Source organism: Mus caroli, chromosome 16, assembly GCF_900094665.2.
Source record: "Mus caroli chromosome 16, CAROLI_EIJ_v1.1, whole genome shotgun sequence".
Classification (NCBI taxonomy): domain Eukaryota; kingdom Metazoa; phylum Chordata; class Mammalia; order Rodentia; family Muridae; genus Mus; species Mus caroli.
Genome location: NC_034585.1, coordinates 3,485,158 through 3,499,739, shown reverse-complemented (window position 1 = coordinate 3,499,739; position 14,582 = coordinate 3,485,158). Strand labels below are relative to the sequence as shown.

Below are 14,582 nucleotides of genomic sequence, written 5' to 3'. Positions count from 1 at the left end.
ATCCAGAGACTGTCCCACCTGGGGGTTCATCCCATAATCAGCCACCAAATGCAGACACTATTGCATATGCCAGCAAGATTTTGCTGAAAGGACCCTGATATAGCTGTCTCATGTGAGCATAAGCCAGTGCCTGGCAAATACAGAACTGGATGCTCACAGTCATCTATAGGATGGAACACAGGGCCCCCAATAGAGGAGCTAGAGAAAGTACCCAAGGAGCTGAAGGGGTCTGCAACTCTATAGGTGGAACAAAAATATGAACTAATCAGTACCCCCCAGACCTCGTGTTTCTAGCTGCATATGTAGCAGAATATGGCCTAGTTGGCCATCATTGGAAAGAGAGGTCCCTTGGTCTTGCAAACTTTATATGCCCCAGTACACGGGAATGCCAGGGCCAAGAAGTGGGAGTGAGTGGGTAGGGGAGCAGGGTGGAGGGGGTATAGGGGACTTTTGGGATAGCATTTAAGAAGTAAATGAAGAAAATATCTAATAAAAAATAAATAAATTGTATGAATTGAATATTTTTTAAAAGTTTTGGAGGCAATGTTTGTTAAAATATGGGTCCGCAGTGATATTATGATTGAACAAGAAAGCAACAAATGTCAAGAGGTGGTTTCTGGGTTGTCAATAGGTGTATTCGCTGGAATATACCAGGACTGAGTTTTAATTTATTTAACATCTGGGTCTCAGTTTCCCCATTAATAATTTTAGCAAATTTATACTAATCCCTTCATTGGTGATGTGAATGAGATGGCTCAGAGAAGCCTCCAGTGGGGAGTGAAGAAGGGGAGGATGCTCTGATTGTCAATGGATCCCAGTTCTGCTTCTTATCTGCGTGACTTTGAGTATCTCCTCTGTGCTCTGTATCCTCACCTAGGTAAAGAAGGGTGAACTACAGTGTCTGGCTACTCTGCGTCCTGTGGAGATTCAGTCCGATCATGAATGTAGGCTGGAAGCTCTGCAGCCTCTGCTGCTGCCTGAATGCACTAAATGCTAGATGTTACTCTCCTGGATTGTCAGTAACGAGAGGTGCATAATCTTGCTCCCTTCCTTTCAGCCCAAGAAATCTATATTTATTTTTTTCCACCTCAAGTTTAAAATTTATATTTCCCCTTTAAATAACCAGGATTATTCATTTTCTTTAAATCTGAATTTTACACTGTGAAATGTAGCAACTTTTTCTTAAGGAAAAGTCACTTTTTCATCCCCACACAAGACTTTCATTCTCAACCCTTCCACTTCTGGTTCTGGTTTGTTTGAGCTGCACTGTTGGACAACACAGGGTATTTTGTTTTGGTTTGTTTTGGTTTGTTTGTTTTGGTTTGTTTTTTCCTTTTTAAATGAGTTTGGCCAAGTATTTTTCTTCTCAAGGGCCATAAAACTGCATAAATGCAAGGTCTTCAAGGGTAGACGATTCTGTTTCTGATGTCAGAAGGCTAGCTAATTCCCTAGCTGGAAATGACATTCTTTTTACAGGCCTGAAGATAGAGTCTGTGAGGCTTTGGAACCTCCAAGATATCCGGTTCAAATGTCTTGGGAGGTCTCTCTCCCTCCTATGATGGGGAGAATGTAATCTTGTGCCCCTGCAGGTCTTTTGCGATGCCACAGACATAGCTCTATGTGAAAAGTTACCATTTGAGAAACTGATAGCTTCTGTATGTCTTACAGATAGAGAGGTCAAAAGCTTAGGCCCCTATTCGAGTATTTGTATTCTGGAGTGACTGGCAGCAGGGGTGTCAGAAAAATGCAAATCTACCTAAGAACCAAAATGGTACAGAAAACCAGGATTAAGCCATTAGAAAGCATATCACTGGTCTTTCTTTAGGACAGTGTACAAGGCTGCCTTGAGTACATACATCCCCAGTCCACTCTGGAATCCAAAAAACAGAGAAAGAAAAGAGAAGGATGATCAATGCCAAGAAGATGCTACAGGGTTAGGGTTAGGGCAGGGACATTTTTTTTTTTCACAATTTACTCCCATTCTGATTTTTGCTGTGGTATTTGCTCTGTGATTCAGGCAGATTAATATCCCTCTCTGGACTTTCACAGACAAAACAGGCAGTTCAGACAACCAGGGAAGGTTCTGTCATTCTACCTGTGTTTATAGTTAGGTTAAAATATCCAAGTGCCAAGAAACTTGCAACATTTTCTCTCTTTAAAGGTTAAAGTTCACAATTTAATGTTGTTTGTTAATAAATTTAACACACCATGATTAAACAAGGAATCAAATTTCACTGTCAACCAAGGCAACACAGGTAACAAAATTTATAAAACAAGAATGCACAGAAGAACGAAATTCAAAACTCAAAAGGTAAGCAGATAGCAATTATAAATGACAGTCAGAAGTGCAAAATGGCAGCAGCTACGATCCAAAATGGCTGCTAACACAAAATGTAGTCTACAATTCAAAATGGTAGTGACTGGTTGATGAGCAGCTTGTCTGTCTCTTAACTGTAAACTCAGGCTCTACCAAAGGTTTCCAAAGCATCATGTCTAAAATATGACAACCCAATATTAATGGGAAAGTATTCAATTGCAGTTGCTTGTTGTAAATTTGTCTCTATGATAATCCAGTCTCTCTCAAGCACGTGTATTACATGCCTCACCCTGAAAAAAAATCTCAGTTTTATTACAGTTTATGCAATCATTTTAGAATACGTGCAGTGAGAAGATTGACTAAGGGAACGCCTTGGCTCCAGTCAGTTCTAGCATGTTGGAAATATGAACGACCTCTTCTTGTATTCTTGTATTCTCAGAGAACAGTCTGATTCCTTGTATTGCCTTCTATATAAAAAGCACACACGGTTTATAGAAAACAACAATGAACTGGAAGAATATGTAACCACAAATTAAGGACATGAACTCATTGGTATGCTAATGAGTACGCCAAACAGAACCTGCAAAATTGTATGATGCCTGTTTCAATGTTTTCTCAGACGCAAACAGGAACAACTAAACCATCTATTGTGCTTAAACAGTTAACAACAACACATTAGACATTTGAATCAGCACTTGATACATATGCAGCCTACTTCATCTTCTCATACCCAGTCACTACCACAATGTCTTCAAATCCCAAGTTGCTGTGTTCCCAAAGAATAACATCTTCATCAAGGATGGTCATCCTGACAGGGCAAACGACTGAAATAAGCATAGCAGGAAAAGCAGAAAGCACTACATGAAAAGATAAATGGAGCTTCAAACTGGAACCTCCCTTGCAATGGAAACATGAACAAAGTCCCCAATTAAAACACTCAGAATGCATCCAGGCTTTCTGCATTAGGCAAAACAAGCTGTTCTTGGGTATTGGGAACATAATATCAGAAATCTGTTTTTCTAATAAATGGTCCATTCCTTGATTCTTGGTCTAGACTCAGGTTAAGAAACACCTTGTACCAATCTATTGTACTCAGACATGGTATTTGAAAAATATTTACCTGTAAATTATTAAATATCAAATTGAATTTTAAAATCAATTTGGGAATTTGATATTAATGTTGACTTAACAGAAAGCAGTTTAAGAACTCTTGTGATGTATTTATTTATCTGGATTTTAAATCTCCACCCACCCCCTATCTCCTGGTCTATCTGTAGTCCTTCACGTCATGATCCTCTTACTTTAGTCTCCTGAGAGGCAGTGGTCACAGTCCTATGTTACAAGTTCAGATTGCTGAGAAAAAAAACTTCAATATGTATAATTCCAATCCAAGGTCTGCCTGACTTGGGATCCTATCATTGTATCTATCATTGTATCAAGCTCCTAACTGATGTTTCAGAAGTTCAAATGTATCTATATGTCCTACAAAGAGATGAAACAAGAGATTACAAAGGCTAGTTGACATGTTTTGGGTACCACATGTGATCAGAAATAAAATGTAGTATATAGACTTATTTATGATCTGTATACACTAGTGAGTAATTGTAGGTGAACATGTGCCACAGCATATGTGTGGAGAAGACAGGGGATATCCTTACGTATCTGTCTTTGCCACCTACCTGTATCAGACTGGTTTCGCTTTTCTTAATCTCTACTGGCTATAAAGCTGCTACCTTGTCCATGAGCTTCTGGGGATTCTCTGCTCTTACCTCTTTCTCCTTCCTTACTGAGGGACCAAGGAGATAAGTATATGCTACCTCTCCCCATGGCTTATGGGATTTGAACTCAGGTCTTCATGTTTGTCATGTATAGTGTCTATCCACTGAGCTATCTTCCCAACACAGAGAACTCGATGTACTTTACCTAAATGCCATGATGCTTATGAAAAATTAACCATTCACACTCACAAAAATTACCCAAGCCATTTTCCCTAATCTGTATTAAGAATTTTCTAACATGTCATATCAGCATCCAGCATCCAGAATGAAGCCTCAGAATTTTGAAACATGACATTTGAATCAAAACACACGCACACACGCGCACGCACAAGCACACACACGCGCACATGCATCTTTTACTCTTAGAGCTCCTCTGCTCCTCTCAGGCATCCTATGTTGGGATCCATGTTGAAGGAGTCTGTTTTTCCCCTGAACTCTAAGCACTTCCTAGCCAAATACAACATTGAACACGATAGGAGTCATGCGCCTTCCTCCTCCTTAGTGAAGGGCTGTAATTTATTCTAAAAGCCATGGGTCATGAATTTTAAAGCATTCACAGGATGCCTAGGCTCAGAAGGAAACAAGAGGCAGTACCTGAAGCATTAAGGACCTGAGCCTGGCGGTGGTGATGCACACCTTTAGTTTCAGCATGTTTTAGGCAGAGGCAGACAGGTCTCTGAGTTTAAGGCAACATGATCTACAGAGTGAGTTTCAAGAAAAGCCAAGGCTATAAAAAGAATACCTGCCTCAAACAAACTAACAAACAAATAAATGAAAAGAAAAACAAATAATGTTACAAATGATATTATAACATCAACAAAACAAAACAGAAAAGAAAGGAAGGGAGGGAGGGAGGAAGGCAGGCAGACAGGAAGGGAGGGAGGGAGGGAGGGGACCCTGTGTTAACAAGAGAGCTCAGTAGCACTATCATTTAAAAAAAAATTGAAGCCACCAAAACATAATACTGGGGTTTGCTGAAGGCACAGGTCTCAGACCAGAGTATACTCTAAGGCTTCAATCTCGGATCTGCTGTGGCCATCCCTGGGGTGACATGAGTAGTTCTCACAAAAAGGATTACAATCTGCAGCTGCTATCTATTCAGAAGAGCACAGCATGCTAGCCCAGGCATGCCTGGAGAAGCCCCTGGAACCTCCAGTCTATTACAGTTCTGTCCTTGTATCTGGCATGCCTGGGACTAAGCATCAGCTGTTAGTTTTTAGCTATAAGGACCTGTGTAAAGCACTTGCCCTGGGTGAAGCATTTGGAGCATGGATGGTACCATTCCATCCAGTGTAAGTGGACAAACATGAAGATGAGTAGAGGTTGTTCACAACAATGCAAATAACACACTCTGACACTGAGCAAAAACACTTACTGCTGAGGTTATAATTCTCTGCTTCCCAATATGATACATCTATCCTATTTTCAGATATGTTATTTCTCAATGATTTTGCCAAATTTCCAGTGTAATTCATTAGGCTAAAATCCTCCCCAAAGGACAAGCATTATGTATATGTATTCTGTATTCTGTAAATCATTGGCTGATAGCCTTTACAAGGAAAGAGGTGAGGAGTAAAGGGAACAAGGGGAAATGGGAATCACAAGAATAGGAAGGTTCATCCATCAACTGGTCTCAATTTCTATGACTGATAAAACAGAGAGGCAGATGATCTTGGCAAACCCAGAGGCTAGGATCTTAGTTAATGTGCCTTCTGAATTTAGAGGGCAAAACAATGATACCAGACTTGGGTAAAATCCTGTGTCTCTTGCCCTAGCCTCTGACACCAAACTTTTAAGGGGACAAAGTTGGAATGGGCAGATACTAATGATTTGACACCAGAAGACCTGGATGTTGAGCTCAGTGATGCCAGTTCAAAACTCTTGACATCCTTTGCCTCTTTGTCCCCTTTAGGTCCCCAGTAAAAAAAGGATGGAGACTAATACCACTGAAAAGATGTAAATCAAGAGTGGTGGTGTAGCATACAATCTTAATATCGGGACTTGAGGGGAAGAACCTAAGCCCCATAGTGCCTTCAAGGTTAGCACAATCTCTGTAGTAAGACCCTGATTCTAGCAAAACAAAACAAAATCCCCAAAACAAAACAGTGGGAGAAACAGAGAGTATCATAAATATTGAAATAATGCCCAAAAGCTTAACCTGGCCTGGGAGTCTGTGCAGGATTCAAACCAGTTTCTCTTCTCTGTAACCCGGACAATTCTTAAGATACATTTTCTAAAGGGAAGATGATCATACCCAGAGACATACAATAGAGATATCTATGGACTGAAAGGTGGCTGCTATACTGCGGTGAATTAGCAACTTCTTCAGGTTCAAATGAATGAAGGGTTTCTGCTAGTTAAGTGTCTGATGTGTACATTTCAAACCCATGTTCTCTTAAAGAGACAGTCATAGACAATAAGAAGCAGGACATGAAGTTCAAACTTCAGTCTTCCCCAAAGCCTGATTGAGGAAGGCAATAAGACCAGACCAATTGGTGACATCAGCAATATCCCCCTCTCTGCAAAACCTCTGCCTGTAAGAATTTACAGAGGCAAAACTAGTGACGTGGGTTCCAGCATATGTATAAGCACCACCCCCAATAAAATGGCACTGAAGCAGGTGCTCAGCAAATCTTAGTTCTATTGTTTTGAGTATTTGAGCTAGTAAAAGGTTAGAGAACGTACAGACTGAGTCAGTAACTGACCATAAGAATCGAGCTATAGATTATAGCAAAAGAGGTAGAGATGGCGATTCATTCGGCCTTGCTTTCTGTGTAAAATATTTCTGGAAGGGAAAAGATTTTGATAGCTCTGTCTCTGGCAGCAGTCTCTATAACCTAGGGTGTGGTATGACAGACCCTATTTTTTTAAATTTTACATCTAAAAACCATTGTCTTTATGTATATTGCATGCACAAACACACACATACACACACAGACATGAACACTCAGACACATGCACTCAGTGTGCACACTTGTATGGAGAGTATAGGTCAACATTTAATGTCTTCCTCCTCAATCACTGCCTTCATTTCTTGCTGAGACTGGGATACTCACTGAACCTACAATCTGTGTTTCAGGTGGCTTTGCAGGTCAAGGAGTCTCTAGGAGCCACCTGTCTTTGCCTCTCCCTTCCACCAGTGCTGTGTGGGGTCATACCTTAACTTCACCACTGCTGGCTTTTACACAGGTGCTAGACATCTGCCCTCCAGTTCTTATGTTTGCAAAGTAAGTGCTTTACCCAAATAGCTATCTCTCCAGCCCTAGACGATTTGATCTCTAATGCAAGTTTCAATTACAATTTAAAGTTAATATACTATACAATACACTAATATGTGTGTGTGTATACACACACACACACACACACACACACACACATATATATATATATATATATATATATATATATATATATATATATAAGATACCATACTATGGTATTTTCATTTGTATGTTCTAATAAGTCCCTTATCATCACTGTCATCTCTGTGTCCCCTGCTCTGCCTCCTGTTTCCCCCTTCCTCCCTGCAAATCCTTCCCCATTGTACCAAATGCATTTTTATCACTTTTCCCTGCCTATTAAGATCATTTCTTTCCTTCTTAACATTCCCTTTCTTGTTTTATGAACACACACATATACATATCCACAACTTCATATCTAGGTTCTGAACATGAGGGAAAGCAATCTAATTATCTTTCTGAGTTTGCCTGACTATGCTTAATAATGATTTCTAATTCTATCTATTTTCCAAGAAGGAGGAGTCCCTATCTATCATTGGCAGAACAGTGATCTTGTGCAGCCTCTGTGGAAATCAGTATGACGGTCTCTCAAAACAGCTATAGCTAGAACCACACCACTCCTGGGCACATACTCAAATAACTCTGTCATCACACCGTACCACAGAGATATGTGAACATCCACCTTGGTTGCTGCATCGCTCACAAAAGCCAAGAAGTAAGACCAGTTTGCATGTCCATCAACAAATAAATGGGAAAAGAAAGTGTGGTACATAGACAAAGTGGAATTTTCTTCAGCCATAATAAAATATAAGCAATGTTTGACTTTTTAAACTGTAAGCTTTAATTGCTCAAACAATAAATATTTAATGAACAAATATGATGTTCTTAAGCAAGGGGTTTGTTTGTCTACCCCATTCCTTTATCTAAAAGAATTACACAAAAGGGTGAGAAGTCAGACCCCATCACCAACTCTCTCAACTGTTTGATGATATTAGGAAGATCTGGGGAGACTGCTAACAGTCCTTCTAGAAACCACAGAGGCTTCTCTGACAGTTCCCCTCCCTGTCAGCAGAGCCAGAGCTGAGCTCAGAGACTTGGCTCCAGGACCTGTGTTCTTTCTCCTATAAGAGTTCAGAGTGAGTGGGAAAGTGTAGAAGACTTAAGCAGACTGCAGAGGTGTTAAAAATAGAAGTCAAGTTGCTATTGGAGATACAAGGAGAATTCTCCATTCGAAAATCTCTAATTATAATATGTCAAGAGTAAAATACCTCGTCAGGAACAGTATCTGGGAGAATACAGCAATGGCTCTGTCAGCACCGTGATCTGTAATATGTTTGGAATCCTTCACAAAATAGAAACTCAGCAGAAAAACGTCCTGCAGGGAATTGTCTCAGCCCCTGGGGAATGGCAGAGACGACCTGCTAAGGCTTGTCTGTCCTTGCTTTACTTAGCTCTGGTTGGGAGCTCGAGGTTGCACACTGTCTCTCTTTTGAGATCCTGCAATTTGTGTTAAGTCATGTGCATATATCGGATGTTCTTAGAGCCACCATATGGATGGAGAATGCATGGCCTCCACAATGTCCTTAAAGTGACATTAAACATCATGGATATATATGTCAAAGGGTAGTTATTACAGGATAGCACTCTCCTCTAAGGAATAGCTTAGCTATTCTTCTAACACCAACCTTTTCTTGTTTCTATATAGATCATGCTATGTATACGCTCTAGAGCTAAGCTCTAGGTTCTGCCTAACAGTAACTTTCTGTTAATATAAGCCTATGTATCCTGCACTGAGAGGAGCATTGTTCTGACCTACTTTAAAGTTTAATTCCTTCCACATGCAATGCAGAACTTGAGGGAAAGAGAAATCAACTCCATCAAGATGTGGAGAGACAGAGACAATTTGAAGTAAACTTGTCATAGACAAGTTCAAATCAGGGAAAAAAAATCAAAAGTAGGTAATGAAGGCAGAGAGAGGGCTTGGCAGGAGACGAGCAGATGGTAATAAGCCTGGGCACCTGAGCTCAGTACCCAGCCTCCATGTATAAAAGCCAGGTGTAAGCATGGCGTGCCAGTAACATCAGTGCAGTGGAGTTAGAGACAGGGGACAGCTCAGACTTGGTGCCCTGCCAACCTCGCTGAAAAGACAGTGAGCTCCAGATTTAGTGTGATATCCTGTCTCAAGAGACTAGGGTGGAGAGAGACAGAGGGCATTCAATGTCTCCCTTTGGCTTCCACACAGTATATACCCAGACACATATAAGTGTCTTCTTCTGGGGCCAAAGAGGGGAAAGAATCTGCATTAATTATTTGTAGCAGAAAAGATGGCATATTTCCTCTATCACTCCCCCTCCCACAGTGTGCATCATTTAAATGTGACAAGAGAAGACAACGTGATGGCAGCCCCATCCCATAAGCACATTCTCCAAACTCAGGAATCCCTTGTCTTCAGAGAGTCTAAGAATTTTTACAAGTATATGCCTGGCACATTTCCCAAATTCTGGATCATGCCCCCCACCCAGGTTCCAAATGCCACCCTTCATAGTGAGATAATGAAGACACAGAGAGTAAGAAAAGGAATGTCTTAAGAAAGTACTTGTGTTGGGTTTGGATTTGGAGCCAAGGTCTCTGAACTCTATCACACCTGACCTGGCTTGTCCTCTGTTTTCTTGATCTGTTTTCTTGAGTTCACATTTCTTATATTTCCTGTGAGTCAGCATGGAGAACAATGCAGATATCTGTGCACATGTGAATGGAGAAACAAACAGACTGTGGTATGCCCATGTACTGAAATAATATTCAGCAATGTAAGAAGTGAGTACTTATACATGGGACCTCGTGGAAGAAACGGAAGACAAGTGTGGTGATGAGCAGAGAACAGGAGCACAGACTGCTTGCTGTGGATGCTGAAGACTGTGTATAGCCATAGGAGGGGCTCCTTCAGATGCCTGGGAATGTGGCAAAGAACAAGAATGAGAGGGTGACAGGGGACACAAACATTGCAGGTGATGCATCTTTTCATTGGTCTAGATTTTGGTAAAAGTTCCTGTACATGTTTTCATTGATACAGATGGATCAAGCATGTTCTTTCCAGTTGTGTGTATACTGCATGCACATTGTACATCTATAAAGCTGTAAAAATATTAACATTTCCTCTTTCCTGTTGTCCCTGCTCATTCCGATATTCAGATGGCCCATTCCTCTGGTTTTCCTTTCAAGCATGTTGTTTTTGGACCTTCCCCCATCTTCCACTGTGTATCTTCTCTATGTTATATGTCCTGTCCCACTGTGTCCCTTAGAGATAGCTTTCCTTGGCTTAAATTAATGAACCCAAGTCACCCAGCCTGTAAACTCTTCTCTCTGGTTGCTGCTTCCCTCTGCTGCTGTCTTTCCTTGATCCTTCTCATTGCCATCAGTAAAGATGTTCAAAGCTCCCTTCTCTGACTCCAGCATTCAATCCTGGACCTATGATCTTCCAAGCCTCTCCACCACTCAATCCATTCAATTCCGACTTATGATCTTCTGGAATTGCCTCCCTACCATTCACCATTCTATTCTATCCTGTATGTCACTTCTCACCCTCATGGTGTCTCTTCACAGGTCTTCAGAGGGATAGAAGAAAGAAAATTCATGTTCCCAGGCCTTCACTGATACCCATACTGCAAAGTCAAACACGTACTGAGTTCAGTCTCTAGGTCTCCATGCCCCAACCCTTGTCTGGTTCCATTTGTAATCTGGTACCCTGTTTCTGGCATTCAGTAGCTCCTCTTATCCTAAAACTCACCATCTCAGAGCTAACTTAAATAACTATTGTCTAAGAATTTTGTAAGTGATAAAACAACATATTCAGGCCCTATCACATTTGATCATCACAAAATTAGCAACAAAAGGCAAAAAGCATCCTTTTTTACTGTCTTTCCTGTTATTTGGCATTGTTATTTGATATGCATCTACAGTATTGCTCAATCCTTTGTATTGCTGAGTACTAGTCCATTGGACTGATCTAAGTCAAATTGTTCATTTACGGGCAAGTATTTGTGCTTTCCATGTTACAGTATGGAGATGTAAATATGTATAATATGGCCACCATGAAAACCTGGTAACCCAGAAAAGTAATCTAGTGAACACATCCCCAAGGAAGGCCAGCCAAATACCACCCATGGCAGTGGCAACATTCTCAATACCTAGAAGGAAGAAGCACCCAACAGGGCTTGGGCAGATGACTTTGTCAGTAGTGAGCACTGTGCATACAACAGAGTAGCAATGCCAAGTAACCATGGCAACATTGAAACCCAGTGAAAGAAGTCAAATACCAAAGGCCTTGTAGTATAGTTCTCAGATGGTAAGACCTTACCATAAGAGGCCCATCCATAGATGGTGGAAAGCAGATAGGCAGGTGCCAGCCTGCTGGGGGAATGGAGGACTGGCAGGGGATGGGAGATAGGGGGTTGGGTGGTAGAATTTGTTTCCATGGAGATGAACATGCTGTGGCACCAGATGGTGACACTCACAGGGAATGTACTAATTCCTCTGAATTTGGTACACTAGACATTGATTATAGGTGATATGTACACTTTATAGAAACAGAATTCAGACTGTGGAGGCAAAAGAACGTTTCTGAGCATGTGCTACGTTTACTATGGTTAAAGCTTGTATCTGAAATAGATACAGAGCCAAGCAGCAAAGCTACCCAGTGATTTCCTGCCTTTTACAAAATTCATTATGTGCACAACAAAGCATTCAGGGTTCCCAGGGCCTTGACTGTGGAAAGAAAAGGCAACCTTACCATAAGCCTTTAAAAGGCTACATGCTAGACCTTATCTGTGTCCGTTTCTCCAAGGAACGCTTCAGAGGACATTTTCCCTACTATGGCCTACACAAGTTTCAGGATTCTTAATTACCATAGGTGGTTTACAGACGAGCACCATCTAATTTTAATGTAATTATTAGTGTCTGTGGTCATGTTTGATACTGGCCCATTATCTTAGTTTTAACACAGGGTGGTCATAAAATGTATCTTTTTCTTTCTGTTTGCTTGCTTATTTCTTATCCATCCAATCCAGCTTTCAGTTTATACTCTTAAGATCCAACACATGTTCACTCCCATGTATCCCTTCCATCTGTACCTGCAACAGAACCCTACCCATTACAGCTGGATGTTGTAGCTTAGTTGGTAGAATGCTTGCCTAGCATGTACCCAGCCTGTGCTCCAGTGCTAGCACCGCTAAACTGCTCATGGAAGTGTGCCTCATAATCCAGGACTTTAGAGGTGCAGAGAGGAGGACCAGAAGTTCCAAGTCATTTTCACCTATACAGGAAGCCGCAGGTTCAGCCTAGACTACTTCAGATCTGATCCAACAAACAAATAACACACTGGAAAGCATGGACTTGCAGATCGAGTATAGATGGGTCTCCAAGGCACTCACTCAAGAATGAAGATGGCTGGCCTGGAAGTGGGTATAAGTTGTGTTTTAAGGTCGATAAAATGTTCTGAAATAAAATTGTAGCAATGGTTGCACAGCAAGTCATCCATTAAAATGAGCAAATATGTTCTACCGCTACATGTCCACATCATGGTGTTTGATTTGGTTTGTGATTGCATGTTCTGTGGAGATGGAGATGGAACTCAAGAACCTGCCATGCTCAACAGGAGCTCTACCTTCTTTCTACATCTGCACACTCCCACATTTCCATGAAATAGTTTTCAAAAGTATGCATTCCATTGGGATAGCATTTTCGGGAACTCAGCACTTTAGAGACAGAAAGAATAGATGCCTGTGTCTGTTTACTAATAAATACAGCTAATGAAAACATGGTCTACATAACAGATAAGGATGCCCAATCACCAAGGAAATCTCTGGGAAGCTGATAGTGTATGGGGAGGTTTAGAGCTTCTTTGCTTGCCAAAATCCCCAGCACACAGGGTACTCTGTCCACTAAGTGCCAGGCTTAAGGGCCAGGGCACCTGTTCAGGGACAGCACCCTCCAGGTCCTGGACATAGCATCCACTTACTGTGGCGGTGCCGGAGACGGTCTGCGCACTGGTGTCAGCACTCTGCTCCGAGTGCGTCTGTGTAGGAGGATACAGGTTTAATGTGTGGTCAGGGACAGTGGTCTGGCCGGTGTACTCTGGCGCGGGATGAGGATGAGGGGCCGTGTATTCTGCAGGGATGCCATTCTGGGGTGGTGCGAACTGCGCTGAGGCATAAGGCTGAGCCATTGTGTCAGGGGCGGCTGCTGCTTCCTGATTACCCTGTGGAAAGAAAAGAAAAAGAGAAGGGAAGAGAACACCATTAGAGCTCCACAAACAGAACTGTTCCCCCACATTACAGGAACTGAGCCCCAGCACTCTTTGCAGGGCCCTAAGGATTGGCTTCTCAGCCAAGCCTCACCACACACTATGAGCAAATGGTGATCATCATCATTCTCAATTTACAGATGTAAACAAAAGATCAAGGAACACGATGAGATCACACTCCCTAAACATCCAATACTACTTTCTGAGGTCTGCACACCACTGGCAGATCCTCAGTGTCATCTCAATGTTGGACGAGGCTAGTTTCAAGTTGTCTATGGTGACAGTGAAGAACTAATTTAATACTGTGTTGAGCAGACAAATTGCTTAAGCATGTGCTTGAGAGATGCGTTTGGACTAAAATCAACTATTAGGTGATTTGGAAGAGTCCCTAGTAAAGACCTTACTGCTGTGTGTGTGTGTGTGTGTGTGTGTGTGTGTGTGTGTGTGTGTACACATATGTCAGTATGTGTGTGCCTGTGTGTTGTTATTGTATCTATGATAAAAAGAAGCCAACGGAAATTTAGGGCTTAATTTAGAGTCCTTGGCTGACAATCTACTTTCTCCCTTTTAGATGCTAGATACTATTTAACTCTGAGCCTCATTAATCAATGCACTTCATCTTGTCTCCTTTTTTAATACATAGTACAGGACATTATATAACAATCCCCCCTTCAGTTATAGCCTAAACATTCGGTATGATAATTACAGTCAACTCAAAAGAATTAAAAAAAAAAAACCCTGAATTCAAATGTTTCCATTTCTGGAAACATCTCCCTCCCTCCACCTCCACCCCCATAACTCCACCAGCCTTCACACACTCCACATACACATATGGAGAAAGCATAGGAAAGAGTAGTCCAGAGGTCTAAAATGTTCATGGTCTCAAGAAATGTAGTTGTACATCCAGAAAGGAAAAGAGAGAGAGAGAGAGAGAGAGAGAGAGAGAGAGA

The 14,582-nt window shown here is 41.5% G+C and overlaps 1 protein-coding gene across 22 annotated transcripts in view; it reads right to left on the bottom strand.

Moving 5' to 3' along the window:
* Rbfox1 (RNA binding fox-1 homolog 1) overlaps positions 1-14,582 on the bottom strand; it is a 1,640,850-nt gene that overhangs the window by 171,428 nt on the left and 1,454,840 nt on the right. For all 22 annotated transcript variants that reach the window (XM_029470804.1, XM_029470798.1, XM_029470790.1 and 19 more), the window contains one exon: positions 13,348-13,587. In XM_029470804.1, coding sequence (XP_029326664.1) covers positions 13,348-13,587 — 240 coding nt within the window. The remainder of the gene's footprint in view (positions 1-13,347; positions 13,588-14,582) is intronic.